Source organism: Notolepis coatsorum (genome assembly GCF_963971535.1).
Source record: "Notolepis coatsorum genome assembly, chromosome: 1".
NCBI classification, from domain to species: domain Eukaryota; kingdom Metazoa; phylum Chordata; class Actinopteri; order Aulopiformes; family Paralepididae; genus Notolepis; species Notolepis coatsorum.
The window spans coordinates 300,398,395-300,421,411 of NC_140165.1; the positions used below are offsets into that span (position 1 = coordinate 300,398,395).

Below are 23,017 nucleotides of genomic sequence, written 5' to 3' on the forward strand. Positions count from 1 at the left end.
TAAAGGGCGAGAATGTCTCATTCTCTATCGCAGCAAGCGGCCAGCCTGAGCGACGGTACCAGATTGCAGACGCTTTCACCAGCCAAGAAATAGGACTGTCGCGGTACACATACCCCGTCGCCAAGCTGATGGAGAAATATGCACATCTGCGCAAGTTACCGATCCCGCTCATAGACAATGCTATGCCGACCCTGTTGATAGGCTCCGACCATGCAGACCTCATTGTCCCGATAGACCGGGTTCATACCGGACCCCGAGGCTGTCCTGCAGCAGTCGAGACCCGTTTGGGATGGACTCTCCAAGGCCCGCTCGCCAAATCTCTCAACCGAAGTACAGCCACTAGATGTCTCCACTCCCGAGTCACAGAGGGAGAAACCGCACTCCTGCAACACGTAGAGCGGCTATGGACCTTGGAACAAATGCCCTTTAAGAACGGAAAGAAAGACATTCGCTCTAAAGATGACATTTACGCCATTCACCTCCTCGAGACAGGGACCAAGAGAGTCCCGGTCAACGGCGTGTTGAGATACGCCACGCCACTCCTGCGGCGAGAAGGAATGCCTACTTTCCACGCCAAGACAGACGCCACAGAACGGTACCTGCTGAACACGGAGCGGCGCTTAGCCAAGAACCCCGCCCAAGAGAGTGTATACCGCGCTGAGATTGAGAAGCTCATCACAGCGGGACACGTCACAAAGATGGACATTAAAGAGGCTGACCAGACCACTGAATCGTGGTACGTGCCCCACCACAAGGTCCATCACAACGGTAAAGACCGCATAGTATTTAACTGCAGCTACCAGATCGGATCCCAAAATCTGAATAAAGAGTTACTGCCCGGTCCCACACTCGGCCCCTCCCTACTCGGCGTTCTACTCCGCTTCCGCCAGGAAAGGGTGGCCATCAGCGGGGACATTAAAGGAATGTTCCTGCAGGTGAGATTAGTAGAGGCGGACAAGCCCCTGTTACGGTTCCTATGGAGAGAGAAGCCAGGAGATGAGCACCCAGCCATCTACCAATGGGAAGTCCTCCCCTTCGGAACGACGTGCAGCCCCTGCTGTGCTACATTTGCACTACAGAAACATGTAGCAGAGGACCCAGCAGCGGACGAAGAGGACCGACACAGCGTAAAGAACAGCTTCTACGTAGACAACTACAAAGCCTTTCAACCCAAGAAGAAGCCGAGGCTCTCCTGATTAAACTCCGCGCCTCATTGATCAAAGGCGGCTTTGATCTCAGGCAGTGGGCCAGCAGCGATCCGCAAGTACTGCGCAGCCTCTCCTCCGAGGACAAGGCAGCCAGCAGCGAGACCTGGATGGCTACAATCCCGGGAGAAGCCCAGGAGATGACCCTGGGATTGGTGTGGCGATTCAAAACAGATTCGCTTCACTACAGACACAAGCCCCTGACTACGGAGCAGAGAAGGCCGGCGGCGGCGCCGACCACCAGACGGAGTGTGTACACAACACTCGCCCGACAATATGACCCGCTAGGATGTATTCTACCGTATACCACCAGGGCAAAAATGATTGTACGAGCATTGTGGGACAAGGACCAGGGCTGGGACGACCCCATTCCCGCACACCTTGCATCCACCTGGAGAGAGTGGGAGATGGAGCTCCACTCACTCCCAGGCGTTAATATGCGCCGAAGCTACTTCCCACCCACGGTGAGGCCAGAGACATGTAAAATGGACTTACACGTCTTCAGTGACGCCTCAGAGGTCGCATACGGATCAGTAGCCTACTTGCGGGCCCAAGACCAGGGGGGAGAGATCTACACAGCATTTGTCCTCGCCCGCTCGAGAATAGCCCCACGCAAGCAACAATCTATCCCACGTCTAGAGCTCTGCGCAGCCCTAGCCGGAGCGCACCTAGCCACGCTCATCCAACGTGAGCTCACCATACCGGTGTCTAGAACAATCCTGTGGTCAGATTCCACGACGGTACTCGCCTGGATCAAATCGGACTCATGCAAGTACAAAGTCTTCGTGGGAGTCAGAGTCACCGAGATTCAAGACTTAACCGAAGAGTTAACCGGAGAAACAGAGTGGCGCTACGTTGATACAAAACAGAACCCAGCTGACGTCATCACCCGGGGGATGCCCCTGGATGACCTCACCCGTCGCAATGTCTACAGTGACGGCCCCGCATTCCTAAGACTCCCGGAAGGACAGTGGCCCATGCCTATCCCGAGGGAAGCAAGTCCAGAGGAGGTGGAAAATAAGAAGTCTGTGTTCTGTGGATTGAGCACCGTAGCCTCCACCGACCCTAACATAGACGATTGCACGTCCATAGAGAGTGCACAACAAAGAACATTCCTGCGGTACCACCCGGAGTGCAAGTCCCCCGCTGATATGTCAGCAGCTAACTACGAGGAAGCAGAATTGCTTCTACTGCAGCGAGCCCAGAGAGACTCGTTCCCCGATGAATTGGCCTGTCTACAGGGAGGAAAGCCCGTCCCATCCGACAGCAGATTAATTCATCTGGCCCCCGAGAGCGACGCTCATACCCTCATCAGAGTGGGTGGTCGCCTACGCAGAGCCCCCAACACACTCCTGATGGGGCGGCTAGATCCTGCATTACCCCAGACAATGTACCGGCCTGAAGAAGCGAACGGCCGACGAATGTGGAGGTACAGCCAAGTATTAGCCGACAAGTTTTGGAACAGTTTCCTACTGCACTACCTACCGTCTCTACAGACCCGCCAGAAGTGGGTAAAGGAGAGAGACAATTTGACAGAAGGAACAGTCGTCATGATTATTGATCAATCACTGCCCAGAGCTATGTGGCCGGCCGGCCGCGTAAGCAAAGTGATCACCGGTGCCGACGGCAAGGTCCGAGCAGCTGAAGTGCTCGTCCAGGGTCGCACTTACACCCGTCCCGTGGCGAGGCTCATAGAACTGCCTCGACTCCCAGACACAATCGATGATGACCATGACCCTACAACCCTATGACTTTGTGAAGTTGACTGACCCCTACAGCAAACCCTTATGTGTAAATAGACAACGCGATTAATCTGTCTCTGTTTAACTGATTAGGTCTGGGACCTATTCAGGGGGTGGCTGTTGTGAAGGGCCAGATTAAACCGAATATATATATTTATTTATATATATATATTTAATTGTATTTGTATATTCTCTAATATTCCTTGATATCCCTTGTATATTCCTTGTACAATATGCATTGAATATCCATTCTAGCCTACTGAACATCCCATAATAGTCTCCATTCTACTATTGGTCGAGACCTTGGTGCCAGGCTGCCATACCCCTCAGACCCAGTTCAAACGTACCGCTCCACATGTACGAACAAGTCCTAGTTCCGCGTAGGAATCTGGCTACCGCACCACTAATGGGACTATTTGTTCATAGTGCGTATATATACTGCGCTACTAAAGTAGGACTTTCTTTTCAGTCCAGTTTCTTACCCTCCAATAGAGTCACAGACGTAAAGCCTCCCCGCGACGCCACGTGTGGGAGTAAGGCCAAGTTCGCCTACCATCGGTATTGAGACATCGTGTATATTAATATTTGAATAGTCATATTTGGCACTATATCGTCGAGTTGGACGTAGTCTATTAAGCTAATAATAGTCTGTTAATATATAGTGCTTCGTGTGGTGAGAATACTACCGTAGTCAGTACCCCATCGTTTCGGGCAGAGAACTGGCTGCTTACCCAGGGTGGTTGACCCCATGTGAAGCTGCACCCGAGGAGCCCCAGAGCCGACGAGCGAGTGGACCTGTATACCGGATTATTCTACCGACGACAGCCCGCCTTCCCAGGCACGGATTATGCTTTGTATACTTTGATTATTCCATGGATAAAGACCCCCGACACTGCCGTGTGTTGGAACCCCCCCCCCTGGAGAGGACGCAAGGTGAGGAGACGCTCTGCAAGACGAGGTCGCTTCACGTCTCTCCCCCGTGGACCGGAGAGAGCCGGCCCACAAAGAGTCCACCTGCTTTCATCTGTGGTCCAAGGATCGCCGGCGCATTGAACGGCACTACAGTGGGTTCACCTGGGATACCCTTGGCCGGACGAGGCAGCCGGATTCTACCCCCCCCCCCCCCCCCTCCTACTCCTGTCGGCTTACAAGCGACCGGATTAACCCCCCCTTAGTGTATCTAGTATATAATCATTAAAGTATCATTGCTGTTATTCCTTAACTATTCCAGGTCGTATATTTACCACCTGCGCCATCAGAGATTGGACATTATCTATTGATATACCGACGAATACTCTTTGCCATAAAAGTGCATACTATTTCAATTCATAAATGTAATTAAGTGATTACGTGCTTGCTCTACACACCATTGCTGTGTAGTAATAAACGCATACTTCGACTTCGTACATTTGTGTTGGATCCGTTTCATCTACGTGAGAGTGTTTATGATAATATATTTATGCCGTGTACTGGGTGGCCGAATATTAAGTACAAAGGTAGTGGTAGTAAGTATCATATCTAGTAATACAGTCAGGGAATTGTACCCCTCAGTTACACTTAGCACAATGAATGGAAGCGGACAGTGATGGGTAGCCTAGACAATGTCCAACTAACACCTCTCCCGAAGGCTACCCGTCATTGTCCGCTTCCATTCATTGTGCTAAGCTAGGCTAACATGCAGCCAGATAGCTTTCTACTGAACGCACAGAGAGGAAACTGGTATCTATCTTCTTGTCTCTCTCTGGAGAAGACGGTAAGCTAATTTCCCAAAATGTTGGCATGTTCCTTTAAGAGAAATTGAGATTGAGTCAATGGATAAGAGAAAAAAGATTGTTTATTCTGTACACAGAGTCTCAGTTCGATACAGAGAGCGGAAGATAATCTGCGAAGTGTAGCCACAAGGCCAAGGATACTTTCAGCCTTATAGTAAAAGAAATCAAGGTTTTGCATACAGAAAAAAAGGTCAGGCAGTTCTCATAAGAAAACAGTGTGGGATGAATACTGATAAACTGCATCTGGCTAGCAGGACCTGAGTCCCTAATATTTTGTTATGAGAGAGATGGTCATTAGAGTTGTTCCAGACTAAATTCTCTGTATGCTAGAGAATTTATGCCAGTAAACTGGTTTATTGTAAATGGAGTAAAGGAAGATTACAATAAATATTGCACAAGGAATGTAAGAGGGTGAACATGTGATTATTCCATAATAAATTAAATGTGTGATACCTGGTATTATTGCAATGCACTGAATTCCTCTTGTTTTTTCTTTGTTTGTTTGTTTGTTTCAGACAGGAAACCTCTCCTATGCTTTGAGTCTGTCTCAGGAGTTGCTGCACCATGGTAATTCTGTCCTGGACAGTCTGATTGATTGATTGATTGAAAAGTTTCTTAACAGATTGCAGAATGGGTACAGTACAGTACAGCTCAATACATACAATTGTTAAGGGGATGGAGACCAGAGAAAAACTTTCGTCTTGTTTACATCAGGGTCCCCCATTTTCAATTCATCATATATGACACACACAACATACAGATAGACAGTACTGCTACATCTATACATTTATGACATACCAGATTTGCAAATACAGTACTGTTTGTGATACAAAAAGTGTCCAGAAAAAGAGTGTATATACATTTGACGTAAAAACTGTACATTGGAGGAGGTTGGGTAGGTGGGTTGGGGTTGGGTGGGTGGGGGGGGGGGGGGGGGGGGGCTGTACATTGGAGGTGGGGGGGGGACGACACTGTACACTGTACATTGGAATACTGACAAAGCCATACTTGGTAATTTACTGTACAACTGGGTTAGGACATTTGTAGGGACCAGTTTCGAATTGCAGTCTCCCGTAGGTGTTCTTTAAGAGTGTTTTTGAAAGTGGGTAGTGATTCACATTCCTTTACAGCTTTGGGTAGGGCCTTCCACATTGATGTGGCATAATTGCAAAACGTGTTTAGTCCCTTGTTTGAGCCGAATCTGGGTTTAACATGATTTGTGGAGCTCCCTCTGGTGTTATGATCGTGGTATTCACTGACCTTTGGGAAGTATTTTGACATGTACATGGGTACCTTGTCGTGTAGTGTATCTTGTAGACCAGGCCCATTGCAAGTTGCTGTACTCTGTCGTCTACTCTAAGCCATCCTAGGTTGTCAAAGTGGGCAGGGGTGAGGTGGGTTCTAGGAGTCAGGTCAAGCAGTAGTCTGACTAGTTTGTTTTGAGATGTTTGTAATTTGGTTTTTAGTACCTTTGAGGTGCTTTGGTACCATGAGGTGCAAGCATAGTCGTAGTACCCTTGAATGAGTGCTCCTGCCAGAGTCTTCAGGGTATTCATGTTTACCAGAGAGGAGATCCGGTACAAGAATCGAGTTTGTTGGTTGACTTTTTTTATTACATTGGATGCCATTTTGTCACAGGAAAGATTAGCCTCTAGGATGGAACCCAGGTAGGTAATTTCATCTTTCCTTGTGACAATATTGTCACCCACTGTAACTGAGAAGCCGTCGGTCTTGCTGAGTTTGTTATTTGTACCGAAGAGAATGGACTCTGTTTTGCCCATGTGTAATGATAGTTTGTTATCAGCGAGCCATATGCAGATTTTGCCTAGTTCCGAGCTGAGGGTTTTTTCAACCTGTAACTTGTTCTTGTCAGAGACCAGCAGGGCTGAGTCGTCCGCAAACAGGAACAAGTTGCAGTCACAAGCTGACGAAATGTCATTTGCATAAATTAGGAACAGTAGCGGTCCTAGTATGCTTCCTTGTGGAACACCACAGTTCACTGTGAGGGGGGGGGGATAGGGTACCGTTTACCTCCACCATCTGTTCTCTCCCCTCCAGGTAGGATTGTATCCAGCTCACTGATAGACTATCAAAACCAATTGCTTTTAGCTTGTCAATCAGAATGGTGTGATTGACAGTGTCGAAGGCCTTTTGTAGGTCCAGCATGACCATGCCGCAGTATTTGCCCGCGTCCACCTCTTCCCGCATTTCATTGTATACTCGTATGCCGTGACAAATAAAACTCTTGACTTGCTTGATGTGGTCGTTCAAATAGAGAAGGCATGTGTCAGTGGAGTGGGATGTTCTGAAGCCAGATTGGAATTCGTAGATTAGATTAATCACTGTCCTGTATTTGGCCTATTACATCATACCCAACCAATCGAAACGGATCAACACCTATTTTCCTACCGAACAATCACATGAATACATTTCCATGTTGACACTTTAACGGTATACTAACAATGCATTACATTTCTATTAACGCTTTCCTATTTAGATTCCGAGAACCGTGCATGACCGTCATTGAAAGTGTCTTGTAAGGCAGCTGTGTGGCTCGTTTGTTCCCGTTACACGAGGTGAACACTTGCCTCTCCAAACTGCCTTTTGGAATGAGCCATACATGACGTGTGCCTGCTATATTTACGTTATGCATGTTCCCCAAGATCCCATGAATGGAAGAGTCCTGCAGAATGTGGAGAAATACGAGCGGCTGCTTGTGGAGAGTCCACCCATACCCATCGTTGGCAGCGGGTTACGGAGGCCCAACTCCACTTATCTAAGAACCAGGAATACTTACGAGAGACTCTGCCGGACACAAGGCACTCAGGTATGGCTCATGATCTTTACCCATATTCTGTATAGGGATGATACCGTTAAAGGAACACACGCCAACATGTGTGGGAGACGCATCTCCTTAGAATGGAAAATACATTATCTCACTCAGCAACGGTCTGGAGGAATTGGGAGGAGCCGGTGGTGCTTGCCCTCTCTTGCTGCTCGCTGGGATTATCTCAATAATCTGTAAACAGAGGTTTATTTCAGGGTGTTGTCCGCGCAGCATGCAGTAATGACTTGCTGCAACTGCATTTATATCACTGTTAACGCTTTCACTACCACACTACTGAAGGTTAACCCTTTCACTACCACACTACAGACGGTTAACGCTTTCACTACCACACTACAAAGGGTTAACGCTTTCACTACCACACTACAGAAGGTTAACCCTTTCACTACCACACTACAAGAGGTTAACGCTTTAACTACCACACTACAAAGGGTTAACACTTTCACTACCACACTACAGAAGGTTAACCCTTTCACTACCCCTTCACCATCTTCTCCAGAGTCAGACAAGAAGATAGATACCAATTTCCTCTCTGTGCGTTCAGAAGAAAGCTATCCGGCTGCTTAGCACAAATTAATGGAAGCGGATACGGACCAGCTAGCCTACAGTAGCTGTTGGTCAAAAACATCTCTTCCCCTGAGTTTCAAGCTTGGCTAGTATAGTCCGTATCCGCTTCCATTTTTCTACTGAAGGCACAGAGAGGAAATTGGTATTTATCTTCTTGTCTGACTCTGGAGAAGATGGCAAGCGCATTTCCCATAATTTTGGCGTGTTCCTTTAAATCAGGGGTTCTCAAACTTTTTTATACCACGACCCCATTTTATTTAGCATTGTTTTTGGCGACCCCACACTTAATGTATCGCATAATTTCAACATGGAATTAAGTAATATCAAAATAAAAGCACACGTTGTCGAACTTGATCATGCATATTTATTAGAACATTTAATTACAGTACTATGTTATCAATACACATTTATAAAACGAGACATATTTAGCCAAAATATCTTGCCAGAACATAAAAAAAAAAGTTATTCTTTTTATTTTTTTACATGCCAATGCGCAACCCCATTGTCACCTACCCACGACCCCACTTTGGGTCACGACCCGTAGTTTGAGAACCACTGCTTTAAATCATTGGGGAATGCCAAGATGGCCACCAGATTATTTGACGGTATAGGTCATTAGTACAATTGATTTAATTTAACCAAGCCAAGGTTTATATTATTGAACATTATACTGTCCCCTACATGGGTTTTTGTGTCAACCCCTAACCTGAGTGGCCATACCATTGAATAGCTGCAAGAAAATTGACTGGAAAACGATGGAAAAGGTGACTGTGAGAATAGATTTTCTGATTCAAAATAGTCCACATGATTATACTGTTCAATCATATTTGTTTGTAAAGATTCAAAGTTCTGTGGATCTTCATGTCTGTCTCCATTCGATTTCCAATGGAGCTGCTCCAAGCTGTACATGTTGAACTCATCACAGACTCTGGATGCTCTGCTTTAAAGCTTTATGGGAGAGATGATCAAGTTGAAAAGTAGAGATTTAACTATTCCAGCCGGTAGAATAGTTAAATCTCAAATGAGCGGTATTTCCCTTTAAGCTTACATCGGCATTCCCCTCAAAATGTACGCAGGCAAAAAAATTTAGGTTTGAGGCTGAAAGGAGCTACATTTAAGCTTCTTTCTTCTGATTCAACTTCAGTAATGGACTTCAGGTGCATTTTTCTCTTCACAGCCAAAGAATTATAAAAACCCCAGACTGTTCTGCGACTATTTCACCAATGGCAGTCCTGGGCTTCTGCTGCAGCCGATAAGACGTGAAGTACTATGCCTGCAGCCATACGTGGTCATGTACCATAGTTTCATCAGTGACACAGAAGCGGAGAGCATCAAGTTGGTGGCCCAGCCAGGTGTAAGTGTCCTCCACACAATGTGCCTTGTCTTCCGTGTCAGGAATGGTTGGTTAGAGTTCATACCTTTGCTCTTAGCAGCCTGTAAAAAGGGAAGGGGGCTAAATGCGCCAAAGTTAGGCTACATTTAGGCGAGGGGAAAGAATTGCAGGGCCATTTTCAAAGGGGTCCCCTGACCTCTCAATTCAGGATATCTGAACGACAATGGCTTCTATGGATAACCAAGAATCTCCGTTTTACAGCCCACTTCATGCTAATCCCGTGCACGTTTGGCACTAACCATGTCATTTATTGCATGTAGTACAAATGTGTTATTTTTGCCTATTTCTGTGGTCTTGGCGTTACATATATTATAACTGGAAAGCTGAGACTCTTGTGGATCCAATGGACCATGTATGATGATGTTAGTCCCCATAGTAGCCATTTCCAATGTAGTGAGACCATAGGTCTAGGTATATTGAAAATAAGAGGTGGTTTCTGAGCCATTTTTGGAACAAGTGTTCACCATCCACTCTCCGACAAATGCAATCTCCAGATGTCAAAGGTTTTTTATGCCAAATCACAGCAGGACTTTTTCTTCTTCAAGGAATTACAATGAATATCGTTTTTCAAGGTCTTGGTCTCTATTTTGGAAGGATTTTTGACCATGTTTATCAGTTCTGGAAAGGTTTTTAAATTTGGCACCACATCTCTGCATCAAATGGTAACAACAACCCAAGAATTGTTAGCAACAACTTATGAGACCTAATAATTATTGAGTAATTATTGAGTATTGAGTCATTATTGAGTAAGGCAATGGCTATCATCAGACATATATATACTGTCCTGTAGGGGTGGGACGATACATCGATCCAGATCGATACATCGATGTAATTATCAACAATCGAATCGGATCGATGCGATGTAATAAGATCGATTCATATCGATACTCTTATTTTGAAAATCCTGTGGCGAGTCTCATATCCGCCCAAGAACAACAGCAGTAGCTCCGTGTGTGTAGATGTTACAGCATAGCATTCTCCCTTTCTGTGTGTGTGTGTGTGCGCGCGTCTTTGGAAAGACCAGATGAGGTCAGAGGAGTTTGATGTTTAAATGTTATTTAAACATAAACAATATAATACATAATAAATGTAGGCCTATACATGATCATGCAACATCAACAAATTGTTGTAGGAACGGTTTGGGAGAGGGAGGTTGTGAGTTTTGAGTTCCAAAAAATGTAGCTTAAAGTTTAAAGCTCAATATATAAAAACGTGGCACTTTACAGTGAACAGGAGGTCTATTTGTATTAAAAACAATAGATTGATTTCCTTTAAATGTCTGGAAGAGCTCAAAAATACAAATGTCAAATGATATTTTCATTACCTTTTTTTTGTTGATCTAAATGTTACTGATCGTGTTAAATGGGCATATGATATCATCTCATATCGATCGCAGGCACCTGAATCTAATCGTATCGTATTGTATCGTGAGAGACTTTGTGATATCGGCAAATATCGTATCGTTGTCCAAAGAATCGATATCGTATCGTATCATGATGAAACTGGTGATTCCCACCCCTACTGTCCTGAGCCTCTATACGCTCATCATTTAAATAATTTTAATAGACGAGATTCAAAACATGTTTATTGAATATGAATAGACTATTATCTATTAATAGATAAAACACAGTGTTAAGCTACATCCCGCATGATTCCTTATAGGGTCCCAGCTTTCCAATGGTGTATGACACCTGTACAGTATGTGGCACCTACTGATGATTTTGACCTTTTACCTTGAAATTTACCTCAACCTTGGAACCACCTTGGAAAAGGTATTAGGGCTTAAGTGGTTAATAAGCCCTTATGAGGTTTTGTTTTTAATCATTTTGGCCACACAAAAAAAATTGCTCGCAGTCCTAGCACCTTTCTCACTCTCTGAAGATAGTTGTTCATGTTCACTGTGGTGGAACTCTTCATGGTCGATGAAGCATTGCTGATCAAATACAAATGTACTGTTAAAGCATTGCTAATCAAATACAAATGTATTGTTAAAGCATTGCTAATCAAATACACATTTATTGTTAAAGCATTGCTAATCAAATACAAATGTATTGTTAAAGCATTGCTAATCAAATACACATTTATTGTTAAAACATTGCTAATCAAAGACAAATGTATTGTTAAAGTATTGCTAATCAAATAAAATGTTATTGTTAAAACATTGCTAATCAAAGACAACTGTATTGTTAAAGCATTGCTAATCAAATACAATTTTATTGTTAAACATTGCTAATCAAATACAAATGTATTGTTAAAGCATTGCTAATCAAATACAAATGTATTGTTAAAGCATTGCTAATCAAATACAAATGTATTGTTAAAGCATTGCTAATCAAATACACATTTATTGTTAAAGCATTGCTAATCAAATACAAATGTATGTTCAGGAGTTTAGTAGAGGACTTGGCTTCTCTGGCCAGGAGAAGAACCAAGCACCCCCCCCCCCCAATTCTGTGATCGTGTCTCTTCTGGGAAAAGGGGGTGGGGGTTGTGGGGAGGGGTGAACAGGTGAAGGGTGTGAAGGGAGAGGAAGGGGAGGATACAGGGGAAGGGGGAGGATACAAGGGGGAGGGGGAGGATGGGAGGGGGAGGTGTGAACAGAGGCCTTGTGGGAAACTTCCACATCATAAATAACAACAATCATAAAATCAACAGCCTAAGGCCATGTCCAGACGAAACCGATTTCGGTCGTATCAGTCAAGTATTTTATCGTATGCACCTTTCATCCACCCAGAACTGCGTGCTTTCAAATGCTCATTGAAAACTTGTCTCCACCCCCGTCATAATGAGTGGGAAATTCGCTTTTTTTTTTATTCTCCCTGAGGGGGTGGGGGGGAGGTGCCCCAAGAGGGAGCTGAGCCCCCCTAAAGTTCAAACTCCCGAGAAGCCCCTGTCGATAAAGTTTATTGCTGTAAAGTACATGTAAATATCTGTTCACTTGTAGAATACAGTGATTGTCCAGCTTACTTTTAAAGGAAGTCCATGGTAGAGGTTGGCAGTCTGAAGAAGCATCTGAGGCACTGAAATCCTTTATTGAGGCAGGGATCACCAACGCGTTTCTACTCCAACAAGTCTTCACCATGGTGTAAAAATAACACATGACATGAAAGGTACTTACTGCCCCTTAAAAATCACATAAGACAACAGCAGTGAAAGAAAAACGGTGAGAAAAAAAAGTGAAAAAAAAACACAAAAGTTTGTCGTCTGGCACGACCTCAATGGCCATGACTTTCAAAGAGCCTGGGTTGGCGTGGCCCACAGCCCTGTAATGCTGCACCATGGGGTAGTCGGGGCTGTGGGTCCTGATGGAGTATTTGTGTTCAGCCACTCTCCAGCGGGCCTGCGCTCAGTGCAGCCAATTTGGAAACAGCCACACTCACATTCAAGTCTGTAAACAACATATGTTGCCGTTAGCGAAGCTTCGGCATTCAAATGTCCTTTGAAAAACCTCAACAAATGAGTTGCCTTTGTTGATGTCGTTGCAGTGATCGCGAGAGACACGTTTGTGCTAGTGGGGTTTTTGGGAACCGAGTACTGGGTTTTGAGGGGAGGTGGGTGACTCCTTGACACATCATTACAAGGCTGTGCGTCACACCAACCCATGGACCTCCTACTGTATATAATTTGTCCTATCCTTGAAGAGCGCCTCATTTCTTCACTTTCATCATTATCATTTCCTGACCCAGTACAGCCAGCGCTCCCTATATTTTTCCTATCTTTGTGTGTTGTGTTGAAAAAGCCTACTTAACATAACTATGGCCGCAATGTGTTTGTTTTGTAGTGATCCCAAAAAGAGGACATTTGAACAATATTTTATAGATTACAGATCTCCCAAAAACCCTTTGGAGAAATACATTGGTGTGGCTCCAAGCATTTAGCAGGCCTTAAAAAAAAAAAAAAAAAAAAAAAAAAACAGGATACACTGCTATGAAGCCTTGGCCGGAATCCACAGACTCTCCAAATTTCCCAAAGGCTCAGTGGGTAAAAAAAAAACAGTTGTTTCTTACCTAACATCGCTTCTCGCCTCGGTAGCTAATGGAAAGTATTATCTAATTTCAGCCTTTCAATATATGTCGTTTTTAAAATCGAAATCATGCTGACTTTAAAGTTATTCTGGAAATGTTCAGTAACAAAAATTTCGTCCTATCGCTTGTGTGAGGTTTTGGCAACTGTACACTGAGTTTTCCAGGCCTTGCTCAGATGGAAATCCCGGTACTTATTTCATCATTATGTCGACTTGTGGGTTGATTAAAGCCAGGCCCAGGCCCAGGGCGGTATATTAGCCGGCCCGCTTGGCGTCGTGAGCCGACCGTAACCAGAGCACGGGGCTATTTACTGTTCCTATTTCGTTCCAGGGGCTTCGGTGTTTGCAACCTCAAAGGTCTGTTCGACTGGAGACTAAATAGTTTAGTCATCCTATACACGCAAGTGTTCTGTAGGGAGAGAGATGCTCGCCGCGGTCACGAGATGCACAGATCTTGTCACATTACACACATTTTCCTTTGTGTAACCACAGAGCTGTAAGTGTAATGCATCAAAATGCACAAGCGAGTCATTCAGTAATCACAGCTAATCCATTTGTTACTGGTCACCATTGGAAATTCACTAACTACTTAGAAAATACCAGTAGGGCATATACATTAGATAGAAGTAACTATTCTTACTTGAATTATTATATCTTTAATAGTAGCTATTTATGAAACAGTAGTACTGCACTTACTGTGTCTAATACTTAGTAGTATCTGTTTTGATTTATAATTAGCCCTGCCTTGTTGTTAAAGGTAGAATCTGTAATTCCATCAAGCAGCGACCTCTAGGCAAAAGAGCCCTACTTGGTACTGCACTTTGTTTACCTTCTTTCCGTTTTAATCTGATGTGTGGGTTGGAGTTTAGTAACTTATACTGTGAATTCCTCCAGACCTCTCTTGGCAGGACCTGAGGCGTGGCCAGCAGTAGCAACCTCTCCCATGTACCCACTGAAATACAACCCACACATCAGACCAAAACAAAAGATATAAACAAAGCGCAGTACAAACAGTTTTTGTTTTGCCTATATGTCACTGTTTGACAACATTACAGACTCTAGTATTAAATCAAATACCTCTGATGCATATACATCACATATAATGCATATATGCATTTCAGATGTCAATGTTACACTTTTCAAGTGTGACCTACAGAGTTCCCCATGATGGCGTTTTAACCCTGTGAGGCCCTCGGTTGCAAAATTACAACATCACTTTTAGCTATTTAAAAAAAAAAGTCTGTAAATGTTTATTTAAATTTTTTTTGGGGTACATAGATAGTCAATGAGTCCTGTTGTTCAGCCTCACAATGCTATTGGATAGTAAATGTGTTTAAAGGTCCCTCATTCTGGCCTCTAATTTGGGCCTCACAGGGTTAATGCATATTCATTGCGTATGTTCTAACACACTTGCCATATTGAATCTATTGAAGCGTGTCGCTGAAGAGAACTTTTGGCACATCATAACCTGTCTTTTATGAAAATTGTATTGAATGAAAGGTGGAAGGAATACGTTTTGTATACTGTAATATTTATACTGGAGTATAAATCTAGACGGGCAAAGATCAAGTCAATCAGGAAAGGAGTGTATAGCTCAGGTGGAAAAGGCAACTACAAAGAGATACACTTACGGCATGCGTCAGGTGTTGGATTAACTGTGACAGATTGATTGTTTTCTGTGATCCAGGCTAGAAATCAAAGTGAAGTAAAGAGACATCTGGGCGTGTTAGTGTTAGTGGTGCCAGTCAGGAATTTCCATCATGGCAGCTTCAAGGTGTGACCTTGAAGCTGCCATGATGGAAATGTTTTTTTTTCCCCCCATCATCTTTTCTTTCCTTTTTGGATCTACTCACCATTGACCATATTCACATAATTCCTTGCGGGAACAGGGTGGAAAGGAACCCAACCTGAGCATAAAATAAGAGCAAATGACCACTGTGTGAATACGGTCAATTACTCAATTTTTTCTCATTTGTCAAAGTTAGCAGCTGGATCCAAAAAGTTTTATTGCCACGTCAGTGGTGAAATTAAAATCCTTTCTTTCTTTCTTTCTTTCTTTCTTTCTTTCTTTCTTTCTTTCTTTCTTTCTTTCTTTCTTTCTTTCTTTCTTTCTTTCTTTCTTTCTTTCTTTCTTTCTTTCTTTCTTTCTTTCTTTCTTTCTTTCTTGACAAGTTGAGAAGATCTGTGGTGGCATCTGGAGAGAAACAAGCAACTGCAGAGTATCGCATAAGCAAGAGGTACAATATGAACTTCCTATGTTTATATACCAGTAATGCATTGTAAAACATTAGCTGTTTATAAAGCCTACCAGTAAAAAATTACAAAAAGGTGCAGATTTGATCAGTAATTTAATTCACACTTGTTCAGTCTTTAAAACACATTGGACTCCCTGCTCAAATCACATGCAGCAGTAATAAATGTGGCAGAACAATGCACCCACATGGTTGCTTTGAATTAATTGTATTGTAAAACACATGAACTTATTTTGTGGGGTGTAAACTATTAGCATGTGTGAACGATGAATGGCGGCCCTTTGCAGTTCTCTAACTGGAACAGTAACGGCTACATCCAGTATTCAAGCATGCCAGTATCTCAAACAAAAATCTTTAAAAACCCTGTGAGGCCCTCTGTTGCAGAATTACAACATCACTTTTAGCTTTTAGCTATTTAAATAAAAGTCTGTAAATGTTAATTCTTAATTCTTTAAGTATATTTACATATTCAGTGGGTACTGTTTTTCAGCCTCACAATGCTATTGGATAGTACATGTGTTTATAGGTCCCACCCTCTGGCCTCTGAAGTTGCTAATGACTTTTTAATTTGGGCCTCACAGGGTTACAGATTGTAAACAAATACAGCTGTGGCATTGCGCCATATTGTTAGGCATGACGCGTCAAGATAATACCTCATTTTTCAGTGCGTGGCTGAAGGATACTGCACATCCCATTGTCGGACAGCTGGACCAGCGCATCTCCATGGTTACAGGTCTCAATGTGCAGCCTCCATATGCAGAGTACCTTCAAGTGGTGAATTATGGGATCGGTGGCCATTATGAACCCCATTTTGACCATGCTACGGTGAGCAGAGTTCCAAAACCTTTGTGGCTGGGCTAACACTTCCTGTCTGTGATCAACATTAGGATAATAATAAGTTAATAACCTTGTGATAACTTGTTAAATGTTATTTCCATGTCATCAGTCAGCATCAAGCCCCCTGTTCAAGCTCAGGACTGGGAATCGGGTGGCGACCTTTATGATCTATGTAAGTGAATAAGTAATGCAGTGTATATGGAGTGTCGCTCCCTATTAAACCTTTAACTAGGATATTGCTTTTTGCCCAAGGTAAACATTCCAGCGGTATATGGAAAGAATGTCAGATTCTGAGCCCTGGAAAAACACTGCTGCATATCATACTAGCACACAATGGCAAGACATAACAACTCTCTGACGGAATGTTATCGTCCACAGCTCAGCTCTGTCGAGGCAGGTGGATCAACAGCCTTCATCCATGCCAACTTCAGTGTTCCAGTTGTGCAGGTAAACGCGGCCAATAATCCCAGGCGCTGAAAGCGCGGCCTCCTTTTTCGCTTTAGCGTCGTCTCGAGCCAGAACACGCGCACATAACTCCGAGCGCAAGAGCTTAACGGCTGACGCGGTGACGGTTTGAGAAAATGTCAGCCCTGAGACTTCTCATGGCGTTGTGGCCGGTTTACAGCTGTTGTGTATCATGTTCCAGAACGCTGCCCTCTTCTGGTGGAACCTCCACAGGAACGGACGAGGGGACGGGGACACCCTGCACGCCGGCTGTCCTGTGCTCGTTGGGGACAAGTGGGGTAAGAGAGTCTGCACTGCGGAGGGGTGCGGGTTATTTATTAGATGAAGAACCATATAACTCTGTTTTGAGCTTTACAGTAGTGGAGCAACATTTTCAAACGTTACTACTACATGAAGATGGTAAGTCAGAGGGTTGTGTTCACTCACAGTTAAAGACAGTAGAGGTTCTTGTGATGTAACGTTTACACCAAGTGATTTGGACAGCAAATACATGGGGCCGTCCAAATAAGAACAGAGTTACATGGTTCTCCATTGCTTCAGGGGTCGTGTAGTTACCGCAGTGGAAGGTAATCCAACTTGGATTTGGACGCATAGCAAACTGCCAAATGTGACTCGTAACCCTTGAACACCGTGCCCTGTTACTCACACGTCTGGCCTTTTGTATTGTCTGTTTCCCATACCAACTGACCAGTCTGTGGTGATCATCAGCCCTAACGTCAGGGCACATCTGCCTTACATTACGGTGATGATGATACATATAAGGGTCTTGCGGAGGGCAGGTCGGTAATTCGAGCGCTGCTCTGAGATGTTCAACATAATGCTGCTGAATGGTGTTGGCCACCATTCAGCAACATTTAACCCCATCCTGGATACTAGACCAGACATCTCAGCGATTGAGTATTTGCTTATAGGAAATGTTTCCTTCATATAGTGTCTGCACCTTTTTCATATCATTATTACATGAGCATGACACCACTCAAGCATACTTATTACAGCACACAATGCTGCTAACATATATTTTGTATTGTAAAGTTTGTATAGATACAATATACGTTGTGTATTATGTTTAGTTTATAGTTTATTTAAAGCTTATTTAGTTTATAGTTATAGTTTATATTTATAGTTATAGTTTATATTTATAGTTTGTATAGATAGAATATACGTTGTGTACTATCTTTACAAATTTACTACGGTTGAGGAGCCGGGAAAAACAAGCATCTCACGTTTTTTTCTGAATGTATGTACATTTAAAAAAAAGCTGTGACAATAAAATAATTTGAATCTGAAACTGACAATCGTTGTCTTCAAACAATCATCTTTGAATCTTTGAAGAGTTGTCGGAACTAAAGAAGGGCTGTTTCATTCACGCAGTTCCCGATATGGACACGTTTTAAACAAAGAGTGGCTCCTAGTTTGGATCAGATAGATGTGTCATCAACTTTATTTATGTTCCTGTTGCTAACAGTGGGCTCTAGTTTGGATCAAACAGGTGTGTCATCAACTTTATTTAAGTTCCTGTTGCTACGGATACATTTAAACAAAGAGTGGGGTTTTAGTTTGGATCAGACAGACGTGTCATCAGCAACTTTATTTACCTTCCAGTTGCTAACAAATGGATCCACGAGCACGGCCAGGAGTTCCAGCGCCGCTGCAGCCCCAACCCAGAGGAGTGAGCAGGGGTGGAGCGGTAGCTGGGACCGCTTGGAGCACAAGAGCCGGCCTCCACAATGGTGAGGAGGAGGAGACGGAGGAGGAGGAGGAGGAGGAGGAGGAGGAGGAGACGGAGTGAGCCCGAGAGAGTGTGAATAGGCAGGGGAGGTGAAGGCAGCCGAGGAGCAGCCTGCATCTGTGATTGGAGCTCCCAGGCCCCAGGGAACGTGGACACGGAGTGGGACACCGCCGGAGGGGCCAGGAATGGCACGAGGCTGAGTTGGTTTTGGGAAGGTGGGGTGGAAAGGGGGAGGAGGGGGGTGGGGGTGCGGGGGGTTTAGGGGAGGTGGAGAGGGGGCATTTTGGCAATCAGCCCCAGAGGCCAAACGGTCTCTTGCTCCTGCTCCCTGCAGATGGAGAGAGAGAGAGAGAGAGGCCTCTGCCTTCACACACTGGGCTGGTTTCATTTAACTGAGTGTGAGGCTGTTTGCCTCGGGTTTGAGTTTTGTTTGGGGGGGGGGGGGGGGGGGGGTAGTTTTATGCAACAACTCCAAACACGTATGCACCGAATCTGCAGAACACTCTCATATATAATCATCCGATCAGCATGATACAGTTTTTTTTTTTTTTTTTACGAGATTAAATTTCTGAGCTGAGAAATGTGAGTTCCGTTGCCGTGAGTGGAACAAGACTGTCACTGTGAGCGCAGCTACTTTATTCCCAGTTGACCAGTGGGAAACCATGCCGTGTTGCAGTTGACCAAAGGAAATGATGCGGTCGTCACGGTGAAAGACGCCATTAAGTTGGTTTCATGTCTGTTTTCACGTCTAATGGAATCACAGAGGCAGAAGAGCAAGTGAGCTATCGTTTTATCACGATCTGTAGGCCGGGTGACTGGAAGGAAACACGTCTGCTCCGGTGCCGTCTGACACATGACGGAACGATGAGCGTCTGCCGCATATCAGTCCGATATGTAGGTCAGAACCACGAACAAGAACGGAGCGCTCTCCCTTTCTCACGTTGTCAACGAGGGAGGGATGATTGTGTACTGAAATGTAGGGTATGGGCTGGAGGCTCCAAGGGGCCTCTGTGAGTGTGATCCTCTGTAGGCGGTCTGCTGCTTGAGTGACAGGGATGTGTGTTGAGAGAGAGAGAGAGAGAGAGAGAGAGAGAGAGAGAGAGAGAGAGAGAAAAGGAAGGGGCGGGGTTATAACTGTTAATAACTGCTTGCTTACAGATATGTAGGTTTTCCCACACATCCCCCACTCACACACACACAAAAACATGTGCACACATACATGTACATTCACACACACACACAGAGACAGTAATAAAAAGCATAGTGACTGCACATATAGGCTACTGGAGGAATGTCTCATACATGCATCCAGCTGCATTCCTAAACAATAGGGCTGGATGGTTCCTCCTGGAGTTGATGGACAGCAGGCCCCTGCTTGACAAAATGCAAACATGGGCTGGAGCTTTTCTCCGCTCAATTTGTTAAAAAAAATATGTTTTCCCCCCATCCATTAAAATATATGTTGATAAAGCAATAAAATACCAATATTATAGATAAGAGAAATATTTTCTCTTAAACATAGAGGAGGGATGTATCCAAAAGGTTTTGCAACATACATTAATCCATTAATGTATGTTTTTTTTTCTTTTTTTACTGTACGTGTATTCCTCATCCAATACATTCAGTCTCATGTGAATCATTCAATACTGAATAAAGGTTATTTTGAAGGCATGTCTCAGTTTGATTTTTTTTTATTCTAAGTAGATAACACTCAGTGGATGCCCCATGAAATCAAAATAGATGTTTGTCATTTCCTTTAAAAAAAAATAAAGAAAATTTGATGAGTCATCCAGCACACTATACAAATTTTACTTCCAATTCAATGCTTTCTAGATGACATTTACACTGCATTGTAACTGAGCAGCACTCTGCCTCTTTAACTAAATTGGACAAATGGTCAATATTAGCTTGCTAGCTAACGCTACTAATGTTGCGTAATGTTGCTAACCTATGTTGCTAACAAGTCCCTCCCTTGCTTCCAGGAAACACATAAATATGGAATCCATTAGCATTCTGCTAGCCTTTTCATGGGGTGTTGTGAAGGGCCAGATTAACACTGAGAATCTATGTTTTATTGTTTTATATAACTTGTATATTATTTATATATATAAGCTATATCCCTTTAAGCCTCCGTTTGAATCATAGCATTATTCGCTTTCCTCATTGGATAATGCCCTTGACATTCGCGGCGCCAAGGACCACGCCCCTGAGACAGGTTCAAAGGCAAGTCTGGACAAGTTGGGACATGCCTGGTGCCAGCGCATTGATTCCAGACAAGAGCTGAGGCTGGGCACTAGAAAGCCCCCTAAGTATATATATCGTGGAAGGCGCAAACTGTAGCAGTTCGTCTAGCAAGCAAACAGTGTTCGTCTAAGTAGCAGTTGTATGAAGTAACGTTAAGTTCGTCCGGAGTAATGCAACAGCAGTAGCTGCACCTAGCGTATAGCAGAGTCAAGTTCGACCTAACTTAATGTGAAGTAAAGAGTCGTCATTTAGTGTGAATCGTATTACAGCAGTTCGTTCGGTGTGCAGCATTAACAAGCAGTTTGTTCGTTTAGTAACTAGTGTGAACCTTAGCAAGTGTGTGTGGACTTAAAGTAATTAGTGCCAGCACACGAGGAGGGCCTAGTAGCAGAACTATTGGACATGTGCACATTGGAACCTACCGCGGCGATATTGTAGAACCATTATTGGTTGGATTATAGTGATTGTGGAACGTACTACTGTGGAGAAGAGCATCGTTAATACCCACTGTCGTTTGGATTTAACTACCTTGAAGATCTTACCTCGGGCTAGCTTCGAGGACGAAGCTGGCTGGCTATCATCATTGCTATCGAGCATTGGATTACAGCTATTACCTTGCTACTGAGCACTTGGATTATAAAGACCGGATCCGTATGAGAACCCCTTTTCTTCAAGTGAACAGCCTGAGTATCCGTACCTTCTTCCTTCCTCTGGAGCTTACAACTCTGGGAGGATATCACCTGTCTCCAGCGGTACCCTCGTTTGCCCCCCTATATTGCCATCCCACGCCAGGCGGCGTTTGGTCTAGTATACCTAGCTTAGGAATTATTAATTCCCACTGACTTTGCTACTCGCTGACTTTCTCATATTATTCGCCATAAAAGAGCGACCAAGTCATTCCCATTTGTATATTGGATGCATAATAATAAATACTGTAAATGATATCTCCTTGTCACCGTGCCGTCTATTCTGAGTGTCTGCCATATTTAACTGTACTGTCTGGCAAGTAATAATAATAATATGTAGTAGTGGTTTAATCTATCACAATCTTTAATACAGTCAGGGTTTTGTAACCCCTCAGTTACATGGGGACTTTAACCGATTGCGGTACTGCTATGTCTACTACTGGGCCAGTAATTTTCTTTTTTGTAGCCTCAAGTCATGAACAAAATCAAAGGTACAAACACACCCACAACCGTATTGATACTCTGAAGTTGTCCTTCCAGTTAGTAACCCTGCTGAAAAAAGAGAATTACGAGATATTTAATATTTTCTGTTATTCCTAACCAGGCCAAATATTAGACAATTACACTTTCTAGAATACCCCATACTCCCGAACAGTACTTTAAACATGAACGTCTCAGCTTTCATTTGACACAGTGGGGATTTCTTGTACACTACACCCCTTGACATTCAGTGTTAGCACGACACACACATGACACATCATGCTACACACAACACGCGTGGCTGCTGAGGGCCTTGCCGCTAAGCATGAGCGATTTCACTACCAACATGTTCAAATAGTCTCTATTTGAAGCTCATGACTCCACCATAAGCCTGCCTAAACACAGAATTGATCATACACGTTACCTCTACACATTTATATATTTTCTTACTTATACTTTATTTAAAGTTGGAAGTCATTGAGGGAGACCCTCATTTTGTGTAGTGTAGAGAGCATTACATGTAACAAGACACACAATCAATTTAAAACAATAGATCAATCATAAATAGGCGGCTGAGTGGCGCAGTGGGCAAGGCGCTCGCCACTAACGCAGGAGATGCTGGTATCGAGCCCAGCTCTCTGCGTTGCTACCGGCTTGGCCGGTCGTCATACTAACACAATTGGCAGTGTTAGGGGTGGGAAAGCCGGTGGGTGGGGATTGGACATTGTGGACAGCGACTCCTACAGGTCGGTTGGTGCGCCTGTACAGCAGAATCA

General features: G+C 43.9%; 1 protein-coding gene across 2 annotated transcripts in view; it reads left to right on the plus strand.

Annotated features, from left to right (window-relative positions):
- p4ha3 (prolyl 4-hydroxylase, alpha polypeptide III) overlaps positions 1–23,017 on the plus strand; it is a 42,272-nt gene that overhangs the window by 14,210 nt on the left and 5,045 nt on the right. Inside the window, exons 5-13 of one of the 2 annotated variants that reach the window (XR_014620683.1) lie at positions 5,235–5,286; positions 7,383–7,546; positions 9,309–9,485; positions 15,721–15,785; positions 16,466–16,625; positions 16,747–16,809; positions 17,016–17,084; positions 17,284–17,380; positions 18,705–18,832. Coding sequence is in view for 1 of the 2 variants with exons in the window: in XM_084333296.1 (XP_084189422.1) it covers positions 5,235–5,286; positions 7,383–7,546; positions 9,309–9,485; positions 15,721–15,785; positions 16,466–16,625; positions 16,747–16,809; positions 17,016–17,084; positions 17,284–17,380; positions 18,705–18,775 (918 nt within the window). In the remaining variant the exon portion in view is untranslated. Of the gene's footprint in view, positions 1–5,234; positions 5,287–7,382; positions 7,547–9,308; positions 9,486–15,720; positions 15,786–16,465; positions 16,626–16,746; positions 16,810–17,015; positions 17,085–17,283; positions 17,381–18,704; positions 18,999–23,017 lie in introns of those variants that run through there. The other variant, XM_084333296.1, reaches the window with a different exon arrangement.